The following is a 14,965-nucleotide window of genomic DNA, read 5'->3' as shown; positions in this document are numbered from 1 at the left end:
TAAGATATTTCACTGTTTTTCAAAATGTATGGTAACATACTTGATTGTGTTATATGCTGTTTTTAATATATTTATATAGAGAGCTCCTTACTCCAAAACAACACTATGACTGGGGACTTAGAGCACTAAAGACAGTGCTTCAGGGATGTGGAAGACTTCTTCAAGAGGCGAAAAGAAATTTATCCGATGATGAGAAAGGTTAGAAAAAAGTCTTGTAATTAAAATGTTAGGATGTTTGTTAGTATTGCCAAGTAATAATATGTTAGTTATAGCATTTATTGTTCAATGGAAAGTAAAACATGTCACATTTGGTTATTCCATGATTTTCAGCATATTCAATACTGCTGACTTTCTGTTGTTCATATTTAGAACAATGTTTTGTATGAGGTATTTGAAAACAAACTATTAAACTCTTTCGTAGTCAGATTACATCTCACAGATGTTTTGTATCTTATAAAAAATGGAAAAAATAAAGTATTTCATCTAGCAGTATGATTTTAAATATTTTAATTATAATACAAAACTGTAGTTAATGTCTCATGGTAAGTTTGAAGGCTATAGTGAGCAGAGCACCATAGTCCATTGTGTATCCTTAAAATAAACATACTTTCATTGGTATAGATATATTTACACATGGTTGTTTTCTTAGCATTATCTATTCTGAATTGTACTTGTAATTAAGGTACTTTGGAAAAGGGTTCTTTTTTTGTGAAATTAACATCTATTTTATCCTAAAGGTTTGAGAAATATTTTGATTTCTGTTTTCAAATAATTTAAAATATGTATCTCCAAAGTATATATTTTGTAGTTCAAGAAGTATGTAATTTATTTTTACAATTCTTGAGTGAGTTAGGCTTACTTGTGTGATGATGAATCTCATTAATGTAGTAGAAAATTAACAAATAATGTTATTGTAACAGTACATGTGTTTACTGTACTGAGTGGTTGTAACGATAAAATTAATTGGAAGTTACATTGTTGTGATTCAGTTTTTATGTTTATTTTGAAAGGTTCTCTTAAATTTCTAGTGATCCTAAACCCATATTTCCAGTTTTTATGTTTTTTCCATTTTATTATATTAATTGATATATCACATAAAACACTAGTTTCTTTCAGTCAGTACAGATCACTCAACTGGTATTGTAAAAGTGACATTAGTTGTACTATATTATGATGTTGTTACAAGTGTAATTGCATGTCAAACCATATGTAAGCTTCACCTTTTTCAGTCAATATAAATGACTCATTTGAGAGTCAGCTGGTGGTACAAGCCCTCAGGGTCAACACACTATCAAAACTAACGTTTGCAGACTCTCAAAGATTTGATGGACTAGTTCAAGACGTGTTTCCTAGGATAGTCTTTAAGGGTGTTGGATATGAAAGCCTAGCAGAGGCTGTTCGGCAGACATTTGCTGAACAAAAACTTACTATGAATGAGATGCAGGTAGGTAGAATTTTTATTGTTGTTTAAACGGAATAAAAAATTTATTGTAGAGTGATATTGTGTTTCATGTCTTATTATATAAAGGTGGTAGAACAGCTAAAAAGATAAAATAGTTAAGTATTTGAAAGATTGTTTAGCTAGAGTTGTTGTAGTGAGTTAACTGGAATGGATAGCAACTGCCTACAAAAAAAAATGTAGAGGATGACATTTCCAAAAGTCTTCCATCTTTATACCATTTATGTTATAGCAGTGAGTGTTTTGTTTCTCTGTTGATAACCAAACATTTTCTTTTCTTTGTATGATTTGAAGTAAATAAAATGTATATTGTGCACTTTGGTAAATAAATCTACACTTCAGTTAATTGATATTTGCAAGTTATAGGTACAATTCATTATGTGCATTTGTTGTAATCAGTATTAAAAAGCAGTACCTGTGCTTAAGAAAGTAATAGTACTTGTACTATAATGTTCTAACACAAATTGTCTTAAGTCATGCCAGCTTCTTAGAAATAAAATATTTAAAATTATATTTTCAAACATCTCTGATTTTGAGCCACATTGGATAATTTGACTTTTATAACAATATTTAGGTCTATTAGTTTCCAGTAGTTAACAGGCTTTTTAAACTTTAACTGTGAAAACGTATATAGATAGTTTTTCATACAGTATTTTGTATCTCATTGTCCAGTCCAATTGATTAGTTCTGGTATTGAACAAAAAGCATGGCAGCAACTTGAAGATGTCTGAAATTCTATTTTTTGTACAACCCTGATTATGAGTCTCAAAACACAAAGGGAGTGAAAGAAACGTTTTGGGACAACATGGAACCTCTTCCATTTTGGTTGTTCCACACTCAACACTAAATTAACTTAAAAACATTTAAACCCAGCCCTTATCATTCAAATACTTATGGAACCTCTTCCATTTTGGTTGTTCCACACTCTATACTAAATTAACTTAAAAACATTTAAAGCCAGCCCTTATCATTCAATTACTTATGGAACCTCTTCCATTTTGGTTGTTCCACACTCAACACTAAATTAACTTAAAAACATTTAAAGCCAGCTCTTATCATTCAAATACTTATGGAACCTCTTCCATTTTGGTTGTTCCACACTCTATACTAAATTAACTTAAAAACATTTAAAGCCAGCCCTTATCATTCAAATACTTATGGAACCTCTTCCATTTTGGTTGTTCCACACTCTATACTAAATTAACTTAAAAACATTTAAAGCCAGCTCTTATCATTCAAATACTTATGGAACCTCTTCCATTTTGGTTGTTCCACACTCAACACTAAATTAACTTAAAAACATTTAAAGCCAGCTCTTATCATTCAAATACTTATGGAACCTCTTCCATTTTGGTTGTTCCACACTCTATACTAAATTAACTTAAAACATTTAAAGCCAGCCCTTATCATTCAAATACTTATGGAACCTCTTCCATTTTGGTTGTTCCACACTCTATACTAAATTAACTTAAAACATTTAAAGCCAGCCCTTATCATTCAAATACTTATGGAACCTCTTCCATTTTGGTTGTTCCACACTCTATACTAAATTAACTTAAAAACATTTAAAGCCAGCCCTTATCATTCAAATACTTATGGAACCTCTTCCATTTTGGTTGTTCCACACTCTATACTAAATTAACTTAAAAACATTTAAAGCCAGCCCTTATCATTCAAATACTTATGAAGCTTTTCTTAAACCCATTTAAATTTACTGCCTCTACAACATTTGCAGGCAACCCATTTCAAAAACCAACCACCCTGTTGGAAAAATAAAACTGTCTTATCTGAAGCTGACTCCTACACTGCCAAACTTTATAGTTGTGTCTCTTAGTCAGAATATTCTCACTATTAAATATGATGCATCAACACTATCAGTTTCCTTTACAATCTTAAACACCTCAGTCAAACTCACTTTTATTCATCTTGTTTCAAGAGAAAACAATTTGAAAGATTTCAGCCTCTCTTCGTGGGACGACCCCTTCATTTTGGGTACCGTTATAGTAACCCTACTCTGAACCCTTTCCAACAATTCATTGTATTTTCCAATGTAAGAAACACAGTATTCTAAATGTGGTTTAACCAGTGACCAGTACAAATGGATTACAATATATTTAGACATAAATATTGAACATTTCTGTAGCTACAACTTAAAATCCTATTTGCCTTGCTGCTAATAAAAGCACACTGCTTGGATGACTTAAGAGACTGATCGACCGTCACACCAAGATCCCTTTCTTTCATGACACTGTTAACGTTATTTTCATTCAAATTATATGTATAATTCAAATTATAATAGCTCACATACATTATCTTGCATTTGTCACAATTAAAACCAATCTGACATTCATTTTACCAACTTACAAAAGTATCTGAATTTGTTTGTAAATCAGTAACAGTCAGCAACACTGAAGACCTTGAGTAAATTTAAGTAATTTATTGACTATTCCTTCATTTATGTCATTGTTGTAAATCAAAAAGAACAAAGGTCCTACGACTGAGGTACACCACTTGTAACATTAATTCGGTTTGACTGAACTCTATTTATAACAATCCTTTGCATTCCTCCATCTAGCCACTCTTCTATCCAATTAGTTAACTTATCCCTCACACCTGTAGAGACTTTTTTTTTTTCTTTTATGTGACACCTTGTCAGATACTTTCTGAAAATCCAAATAAAAATCTACATTTTTATCCTCATCTACATAAACAGTAACCTTTTCAATGATTGTCACAAGGTTTGTAAGACAAGATTTTCCCTTAATGAAACCTTATTGACTATCTAATAAAATTCTAAACTTTGCTAAATGGCTTTTGAAAGCATCTCTTAACAGTCTTTTCAGGAATGATGTAATACTAATGGTCCAATAATTACTGGGACAATTTTTATCACTTCCCTTGAAAAAATGAGTAACATTATAAACTTCCAGTCTTCTGGTACCTGCTCACTATTGAAAGATTTTAAACAAATTATAGCAAGTGGATTACATATCAATCCATCAGATTTCTTGTGGAAGTATCATCTGGTCCCAGGAGACCTTTAAACTTTCCAATTTTTTCTTGACCAGCTCAGAATTGAAGCAGTCATCTTGTTAGATACTTTTTTATCTATCAACTGTTCAAGATGTAGAGTACCATTCAAATCTTTGTTAGTAAAAACCAAAGAAAAGCAAAATTTAATAACCCAGCCTTATCATAAGCAGCAGACACTAGCTTTTCTTTATCATCCCACAAGGGTTCTACTCCCATTTTAATATTTTGTTTACCACTAATGTATTTAAAGAAATTTTTACTATTAATTTTTACATTTTCAGTAGTTTCTTTTTTGATGTCCTAATTTTCTGTTTCACCAACTTTCTTGATGTTCAATCATCTTCTAATTTATGTCATAGCAGTCAGTTTAAATTTCTTAAATATTTCATGGTTTAATATAATATCTTAAACTCTTTGTGATAAAACCTGGTTTTGTACTTACAGTCAGGAATATATTTACTTTGAATGTTTAAGGATTTGGTCAGTGTCTCCAAGTAAGTCAGCCACCCAATTCAAAACAACTAATTCTTGTTGTACCTCTTCAAAACTTGTAACCAAAATATTATTATCCTTTATATCCATAAGGAACAAAACATCAAACCTAATAGATCAATGATCACTTGCAACAAGATATTCCACAGTTACTGTTCTTTCAATCATTTCTATATTTAAAGTTAACAATAAACCTAAGATAGCATTGCTTCTAGTAAGTTCCTCGACTAATTGATTTAGAAAGTCAGTTTTCAAAAGCCTTTCTCCTTCATGGTTTGACTCAAGCACTTCCTAATCTCTATGCCTGAAATTAAAATCACCAATAATTATGACTTCATTAACAGCTGAAATCTCAATCTAACTATTAAGTTTCTCACTAATTTCCTCAATATTATTTGGTGGTCAGTAAGACATTTCCACAAAAAGTCTTTTCCCTTTATGTCCACTAAAAGAAACCCAAATGGATTCAATCTCATTGCTGTTATCTTTTAATACCTGTAACTAAGACAGGATACAATTCACATTTTACATGTAAAGCCATGGTAATTTAGGTTTTAAATTTTGCAGCCTCCAAACGGGCCGGCAAAACAATCTGGGATGCTAAAAAACTTTTGTTTCCCTTCAACCCTGCACATGTTTAGTGTTTGTGCATTACAAAAGTAATAATGATAATAATGATACTTAAAGTAAGTCATGTGGGTAGGGAAGAACTGTGAAATGTCACGAAGTGCCAATACTTGGTGTGTATACATGACAGTACATACACTTTGTTTTTATTATCTTGAATAATGACAGATTTCAATAACATTATATATGACGGTACATACAGTTTGTTTTTATTATCTTGAATAATGACAGATTTCAATAACATTATGTATGACGGTACATACAGTTGTTTTATATTATCTTGAATAATGACAGATTTCAATAACATTATGTATGACGGTACATACAGTTGTTTTATATTATCTTGAATAATGACAGATTTCAATAACATTATGTATGACGGTACATACAGTTGTTTTATATTATCTTGAATAATGACAGATTTCAATAACATTATGTATGACGGTACATACAGTTGTTTTATATTATCTTGAATAATGACAGATTTCAATAACATTATGTATGACGGTACATACAGTTGTTTTATATTATCTTGAATAATGACAGATTTCAATAACATTATGTATGATGGTACATACAGTTGTTTTATATTATCTTGAATAATGACAGATTTCAATAACATTATGTATGATGGTACATACAGTTGTTTTATATTATCTTGAATAATGACAGATTTCAATAACATTATGTATGATGGTACATACAGTTGTTTTATATTATCTTGAATAATGACAGATTTCAATAACATTATACATGACGGTACATACAGTTTGTTTTTATTATCTTGAATAATGACAGATTTCAATAACATTATGTGTGACGGTACATACAGTTGTTTTTATTATCTTGAATAATGACAGATTTCAATAACATTATACATGACGGTACATACAGTTGTTTTTATTATCTTGAATAATGACAGATTTCAATAACATTATACATGACGGTACATACAGTTGTTTTTATTATCTTGAATAATGACAGATTTCAATAACATGTATGACGGTACATACAGTTGTTTTATATTATCTTGAATAATGACAGATTTCAATAACATTATGTATGACGGTACATACAGTTGTTTTTATTATCTTGAATAATGACAGATTTCAATAACATTATGTATGACGGTACATACAGTTGTTTTATATTATCTTGAATAATGACAGATTTCAATAACATTATATATGACGGTACATACAGTTGTTTTATATTATCTTGAATAATGACAGATTTCAATAACATTATGTATGATGGTACATACAGTTGTTTTATATTATCTTGAATAATGACAGATTTCAATAACATTATGTATGACGGTACATACAGTTGTTTTTATTATTTTGAATAATGACAGATTTCAATAACATTATGTATGACGGTACATACAGTTGTTTTATATTATCTTGAATATTAACAGATTTCAATAACATTATGTGTGACGGTACATACAGTTTATTTATTATCTTGAATATTAACAGATTTCAATAACATTGTGTATGAGGGTACATACAGTTTATTTATCATCTTGAATATTAACAGATTTCAATAACATTATGTATGACGGTACATACAGTTGTTTTATATTATCTTGAATAATGACAGATTTCAATAACATTATGTATGACTGTACATACAGTTGTTTTATATTATCTTAAATAATGACAGATTTCAATAACATTATGTATGACGGTACATACAGTTGTTTTATATTATCTTGAATATTAACAGATTTCAATAACATTATGTATGACGGTACATACAGTTGTTTTATATTATCTTGAATAATGACAGATTTCAATAACATTATGTATGACGGTACATACAGTTGTTTTATATTATCTTGAATAATGACAGATTTCAATAACATTATGTATGACGGTACATACAGTTGTTTTATATTATCTTGAATAATGACAGATTTCAATAACATTATGTATGATGGTACATACAGTTGTTTTATATTATCTTGAATAATGACAGATTTCAATAACATTATGTATGACGGTACATACAGTTGTTTTATATTATCTTGAATATTAACAGATTTCAATAACATTATGTATGACGGTACATACAGTTGTTTTATATTATCTTGAATAATGACAGATTTCAATAACATTATGTATGACGGTACATACAGTTGTTTTATATTATCTTGAATAATGACAGATTTCAATAACATTATGTATGACGGTACATACAGTTGTTTTATATTATCTTGAATAATGACAGATTTCAATAACATTATGTATGACTGTACATACAGTTGTTTTATATTATCTTAAATAATGACAGATTTCAATAACATTATGTATGACGGTACATACAGTTGTTTTATATTATCTTGAATATTAACAGATTTCAATAACATTATGTATGACGGTACATACAGTTGTTTTATATTATCTTGAATAATGACAGATTTCAATAACATTATGTATGACGGTACATACAGTTGTTTTATATTATCTTGAATAATGACAGATTTCAATAACATTATGTATGACGGTACATACAGTTGTTTTATATTATCTTGAATAATGACAGATTTCAATAACATTATGTATGACGGTACATACAGTTGTTTTATATTATCTTGAATATTAACAGATTTCAATAACATTATGTGTGACGGTACATACAGTTTATTTATTATCTTGAATATTAACAGATTTCAATAACATTGTGTATGAGGGTACATACAGTTTATTTATCATCTTGAATATTAACAGATTTCAATAACATTATGTATGACGGTACATACAGTTGTTTTATATTATCTTGAATAATGACAGATTTCAATAACATTATGTATGACTGTACATACAGTTGTTTTATATTATCTTAAATAATGACAGATTTCAATAACATTATGTATGACGGTACATACAGTTGTTTTTATTATCTTGAATAATGACAGATTTCAATAACATTATACATGACGGTACATACAGTTGTTTTTATTATCTTGAATAATGACAGATTTCAATAACATGTATGACGGTACATACAGTTGTTTTATATTATCTTGAATAATGACAGATTTCAATAACATTATGTATGACGGTACATACAGTTGTTTTTATTATCTTGAATAATGACAGATTTCAATAACATTATGTATGACGGTACATACAGTTGTTTTATATTATCTTGAATAATGACAGATTTCAATAACATTATATATGACGGTACATACAGTTGTTTTATATTATCTTGAATAATGACAGATTTCAATAACATTATGTATGATGGTACATACAGTTGTTTTATATTATCTTGAATAATGACAGATTTCAATAACATTATGTATGACGGTACATACAGTTTGTTTTTATTATCTTGAATATTAACAGATTTCAATAACATTATGTATGACGGTACATACAGTTTGTTTTTATTATCTTGAATATTAACAGATTTCAATAACATTATGTATGACGGTACATACAGCTGTTTTTTATTATTTTGAATAATGACAAATTTCAATAACATTATGTATGGTGGTACATACAGTTGTTTCATATTATCTTGAATAATGACAGATTTCAATAACATTATGTATGGTGGTACATACAGTTGTTTTTTATTCAGGTAAAAAAGATTCTTGAACTGTATGAGCAGCTTCAACAGAGAATGGGAGTTGTTATTGTTGGGCCTAGCGGATCTGGTAAGTCAACTTTATGGAGAGTCCTGCTACAGTCATTGACAAGCATGAACCACACCATCAAGTATCATCTGATGAACCCAAAAGCTATTCCCCGAGTTCAGGTTAGTTTATTTATGTATTTTTCCATGTACCATCTGATGAGCACAAAACGTAGAGACAAATGTTAAAAGCCAGAGGAACCATTGTATTTAGACTTCAGGTACAATAATGTAAAGTTTCCAAACCTTTGTGGTGTAAAATGTACCAGTTTTTATTTTTATCTTGAATGTCATATTTTGTAAAGTTTATTGTTTAAGTAAACAAGAGCGTTGTACACCTGTTATTTTTAAATGTAGTTATTGTACATGTTTTTTATACACTAACAGATTAAATTATTTAGGACATTATTGTGAAATGTTTTTATTACTGATAGAGGGGCAGATGTATAATAATATAGTATAGGGTCCAGCTCTGTATGTCCAAACGTTTTAAAAATAGCTGTCTTGTCTTTACAGCTGCTCGGACACATTGACATAGACACCAGGGAATGGCATGATGGAGTGCTGACTATAAGTGCCAGACAGGTTGTGAAAGAACCACAAGGTTGGTAAATTTGCTTAAAGTATTACAGTGACTAAAAACAGTTATGTCTGATGAAGTAAACATTGTTTAAAATTCAGGTTTCAAATCTCCTCTTTTGTATTTTTATCAGATGTCCACTCGTGGATAATTTGTGATGGAGATATTGATCCTGAATGGATTGAATCACTAAACTCGGTTCTCGATGATAACCGCTTGTTAACCATGCCTTCAGGAGAACGAATTCAGTTTGGACCTAATGTTAACTTCCTGTTTGAAACACATGACCTGAGTTGTGCTTCTCCAGCCACAATCTCTCGAATGGGGATGATCTTTTTAAGGTAATGATAAAGCCACAATAGTTCTTAAAATTTTGAAGATTTAACAGCTCTTATATAGTACTATAGGCAGAGCATTATTATTTGTAATTATTATAGACACATTAAGTGTGAAAACAACATTACAAAGTAAACACATTAGATGTATTCTTTGAATGTTTGTGCTTGATGCTTAATTTTAAGTGAATGTTGAGGTTTAAATAATACAGTCATGATAAGTCTTTGAAAAAGTTTGATAATGGACTGTGATGTTTTAGTAATAATGAAGTTTTGGCAGCGTGTCCATGATGGAATTCTTGTATTTTAAGAATGATTGGATGTAGTAATTTGGTTGTCTGATAGTGCTTGGCCTTGTTGGATTGGACAGGTTTGATAATATGGCTGTATTATTGGTTATTGGAATACCACTGTCTGATGGTGTTTGGCATTATGGGATTGGACAGGTTTGCACTTAATAATTTGAATTTAAGTAAATAATGCACCAAACAATATAGACCAATAACATGCAAAGAGTAGACATATTCCCATACCTCTGAAAATTCAATTAAGTTAGCTGTTAACTTTCTAATCAAACGATGTGTGTGCTCTTGAAATTGACATTTAACCATTCAGAAAATAATGTTAACAATATGTTATTTACTAGATAAAACACTTGACTTTCTACTGGTTATAGGTAATGTATAATTAAAGATAAGAGAAAACTATTAAAGATTCTGAAAGAGAGGACATGTCAGGTTGGTATGAAAGGGAGGGTCTGATTATCTACTTGATAGCTCTTTTACCAAACAAGGGAGGGTCTGATTATCTACTTGATAGCTCTTTTACCAAACAAGGGAGGGTCTGATTATCTACTTGATAGCTCTTTTACCAAACAAGGGAGGGTCTGATTATCTACTTGATAGCTCTTTTACCAAACAAGGGAGGGTCTGATTATCTACTTGATAGCTCTTTTACCAAACAAGGGAGGGTCTGATTATCTACTTGATAGCTCTTTTACCAAACAAGGGAGGGTCTGATTATCTACTTGATAGCTCTTTTACCAAACAAGGGAGCGTCTGATTATCTACTTGATAGCTCTTTTACCAAACAAGGGAGGGTCTGATTATCTACTTGATAGCTCTTTTACCAAACAAGGGAGGGTCTGATTATCTACTTGATAGCTCTTTTACCAAACAAGGGAGGGTCTGATTATCTACTTGATAGCTCTTTTACCAAACAAGGGAGGGTCTGATTATCTACTTGATAGCTCTTTTACCAAACAAAATTAAAGACTATACAAAATGTGGTTTGTCTGAACAATGACAAGCTCACAGAGAGTAATGTACACTTTCTTTTCTCAAGTAAAGGATACCTGTAGTGATATGGTTAAGGAAAAAACCTGTTATTTGCACTGTCGGATCTTTTTATGGGTTTGGTTGGTTTGACCAACCTTTTAACTAATATATGAAATTAGGAAATAAATATAAATTATATTTTTTTGTTTTAAAATGACTACATGTAATAATGCAAAAACACAAATGTTCAGTCTAAATAGCTTAACTGTCATAAAATTACACATCTGCATATATTTATTTATATTGACCTCTTAGCCATGCCTGGTTAACTTTACAGAAGTTGTAATGATATGGCACATGTGCACTTATGTTACCATATCCAAAAATATAAAACTGTCCTTTAGTCTATTGAAAGTGACTTGTCTTGGCTGTATTTTAGTGGACTTGCAATGGGTGAAATGGAGTCACATTTCAATTAATATACATTGTATATATTTATACATTATTATTACTTACAAATAATTTCTGTAAAATGCAGTCACATTTCATTTATTATACATTGTATATATTTGTACATTATTGTTATTTACAAATAATTTCTCAAAATTATTTTTCTTAAAACATAGAACAGTAAATAAGAAGTACAGCAAACAATTATCTCTTGTAGTATGAACTTTTTTGTCATTTGCTGCTTACTGTTGGTTGTTAAGCCTTATCAAATTTTGCACATGGAGGATGGGAAACAAAATAATGTTTTTAGGGTGTATATATTTATTTGGAAACAACCAAAACTCATAAATTACTTTACAAAAAATACCAAAGAATTTCATAATAATTTATCAAGTTTAGCAAGTAAGCTGTATTTGGATCTAAAAAATATGTAAGTTTAAACACACTAATGTCTTACCTTACTTTTTGGAATCTAGCGTGAGAAAAAAAGGTTTACCTTGAATATACTATGCAGAGGTTCAGATAAAATTAGGGGGATATTCTTGGCTTTCTGCTGGTTATACACATATCACTGGGCAAAATAGATGTATTTGGGCAAGTATTTTCAAAAATTAAAGAAATAGGCATGGCCACCTTAGTTGATTCAATAAATATATAATATCTCCAGAAATATAAAATATAGGAGGCTCTAATTTTGTATTCTAGCTTCTCAATATCAGTAATTGAGTTCCTAGTTTGTATGAAACTATGTATTTAGTATCAGAAATATAAAATATAGGAGGCTCTAATTTTGTATTCTAGCTTCTCAATATCAGTAATTGAGTTCCTAGTTTGTATGAAACTATGTATTTAGTATCAGAAATATAAAATATAGGAGGCTCTAATTTTGTATTCTAGCTTCTCAATATCAGTAATTGAGTTCCTAGTTTGTATGAAACTATGTATTTAGTATCAGAAATATAAAATATAGGAGGCTCTAATTTTGTATTCTAGCTTCTCAATATCAGTAATTGAGTTCCTAGTTTGTATGAAACTATGTATTTAGTATCAGAAATATAAAATATAGGAGGCTCTAATTTTGTATTCTAGCTTCTCAATATCAGTAATTGAGTTCCTAGTTTGTATGAAACTATGTATTTAGTATCAGAAATATAAAATATAGGAGGCTCTAATTTTGTATTCTAGCTTCTCAATATCAGTAATTGAGTTCCTAGTTTGTATGAAACTATGTATTTAGTATCAGAAATATAAAATATAGGAGGCTCTAATTTTGTATTCTAGCTTCTCAATATCAGTAATTGAGTTCCTAGTTTGTATGAAACTATGTATTTAGTATCAGAAATATAAAATATAGGAGGCTCTAATTTTGTATTCTAGCTTCTCAATATCAGTGATTGAGTTCCTAGTTTGTATGAAACTATGTATTTAGTATTTTGACATCACAAACATCTAATTTTGTATTCTAGCTTCTCAATATCAGTAATTGAGTTCCTAGTTTGTATAAAACTATGTATTTAGTATTTTGACATCACAAACATCTAATTTTGTATTCTAGCTTCTCAATATCAGTGATTGAGTTCCTAGTTTGTATAAAACTATGTATTTAGTATTTTGACATCACAAACATCTAATTTTGTATTCTAGCTTCTCAATATCAGTAATTGAGTTCCTAGTTTGTATAAAACTATGTATTTAGTATTTTGACATCACAAACATCTAATTTTGTATTCTAGCTTCTCAATATCAGTAATTGAGTTCCTAGTTTGTATAAAACTATGTATTTAGTATTTTGACATCACAAACATCTAATTTTGTATTCTAGCTTCTCAATATCAGTGATTGAGTTCCTAATGTATACAAAACTATGTATTTAGTATTTTGACATCACAAACATCTAATTTTGTATTCTAGCTTCTCAATATCAGTGATTGAGTTCCTAGTTTGTATGAAACTATGTATTTAGTATTTTGACATCACAAACATCTAATTTTGTATTCTAGCTTCTCAATATCAGTGATTGAGTTCCTAGTTTGTATGAAACTATGTATTTAGTATTTTGACATCACAAACATCTAATTTTGTATTCTAGCTTCTCAATATCAGTGATTGAGTTCCTAGTTTGTATGAAACTATGTATTTAGTATTTTGACATCACAAACATCTAATTTTTACCAGTGCTACATTCAACATTTAGGATTTTATTTTTAAATTAACTAGTGTATAATACTAAAATTTAAATTATTATCAACAGTTTGATACCAAACTCTGACGTAAATAGTAGTTCAGTAACATTTAAAATGTAAATCTACAAGTGCTATGATCTGGTATAAAGAGTTGGTAATTTGAAAGCTAATTCATTTTGAGCATCACTTTCCATTGATGAAGACAAGCATTATTCCTGATTCTAGTGATGAAGATACAGACATTAAGGCTGTGATTAGTTCCTGGTTACAACAACAACCTGATGATGGTCATCATCTTGAAACTTTTATTGAGGATTATTTTTACAAAGCTTTGGAATGGATTTTAAAACAGGTAACACATATTTATGTATGTAAGTTAATTTTAAGTGTGACAACAGTGTACTTTCAGTGAGTTAAAACTATTATTGTTAATAGATCAGTCATACTTTGAAACTTAACCTAAGCTTAAGGTGGATAAAGACTGTATAATGTTGAATGTCAGACTTATTTCTTAGTAAATTAAAATTGTAGGGGAAAAACTTGTTTGTGGAAAATAAGATTGAATTCATGTTCTATAAACCATGAATAAATTATATTGAATCTGATGAGATTTAAAGTTAAACTTTGTTGTATAACTGATCTGAAATGTTTGAATTTAGAAATGAAAGGTTGACTTCAAAAAAGTGTCTATTGTGTTGAAAATTTGATAAACACTGTTTATATCTAAATCCAAGTCATATACTTGTTGTAAAGAAGAATGTGACAGTCGAACAACCTAAATCCAAGTAATATGGTTTGTTTGCAGTAGAAGAGTTTTTCCAAATTAAACTGTAATTAATATGAAAAAACCTTATTACCATCTGTTTTTCTGAAACACA

General features: G+C 29.4%; 1 protein-coding gene across 1 annotated transcript in view; it reads left to right on the top strand.

The window, feature by feature from the left end:
- LOC143228462 (cytoplasmic dynein 2 heavy chain 1-like) overlaps nt 1-14,965 on the top strand; it is a 197,919-nt gene that overhangs the window by 101,589 nt on the left and 81,365 nt on the right. Inside the window, 6 exon segments of the mRNA XM_076459717.1 lie at nt 80-198; nt 1,230-1,444; nt 9,209-9,385; nt 9,779-9,866; nt 9,976-10,183; nt 14,313-14,439. Coding sequence (XP_076315832.1) covers nt 80-198; nt 1,230-1,444; nt 9,209-9,385; nt 9,779-9,866; nt 9,976-10,183; nt 14,313-14,439 — 934 coding nt within the window.

Source organism: Tachypleus tridentatus, chromosome 10 (assembly GCF_004210375.1).
Source record: "Tachypleus tridentatus isolate NWPU-2018 chromosome 10, ASM421037v1, whole genome shotgun sequence".
NCBI classification, from domain to species: domain Eukaryota; kingdom Metazoa; phylum Arthropoda; class Merostomata; order Xiphosura; family Limulidae; genus Tachypleus; species Tachypleus tridentatus.
This window is presented reverse-complemented; position numbering and strand designations above follow the sequence as displayed.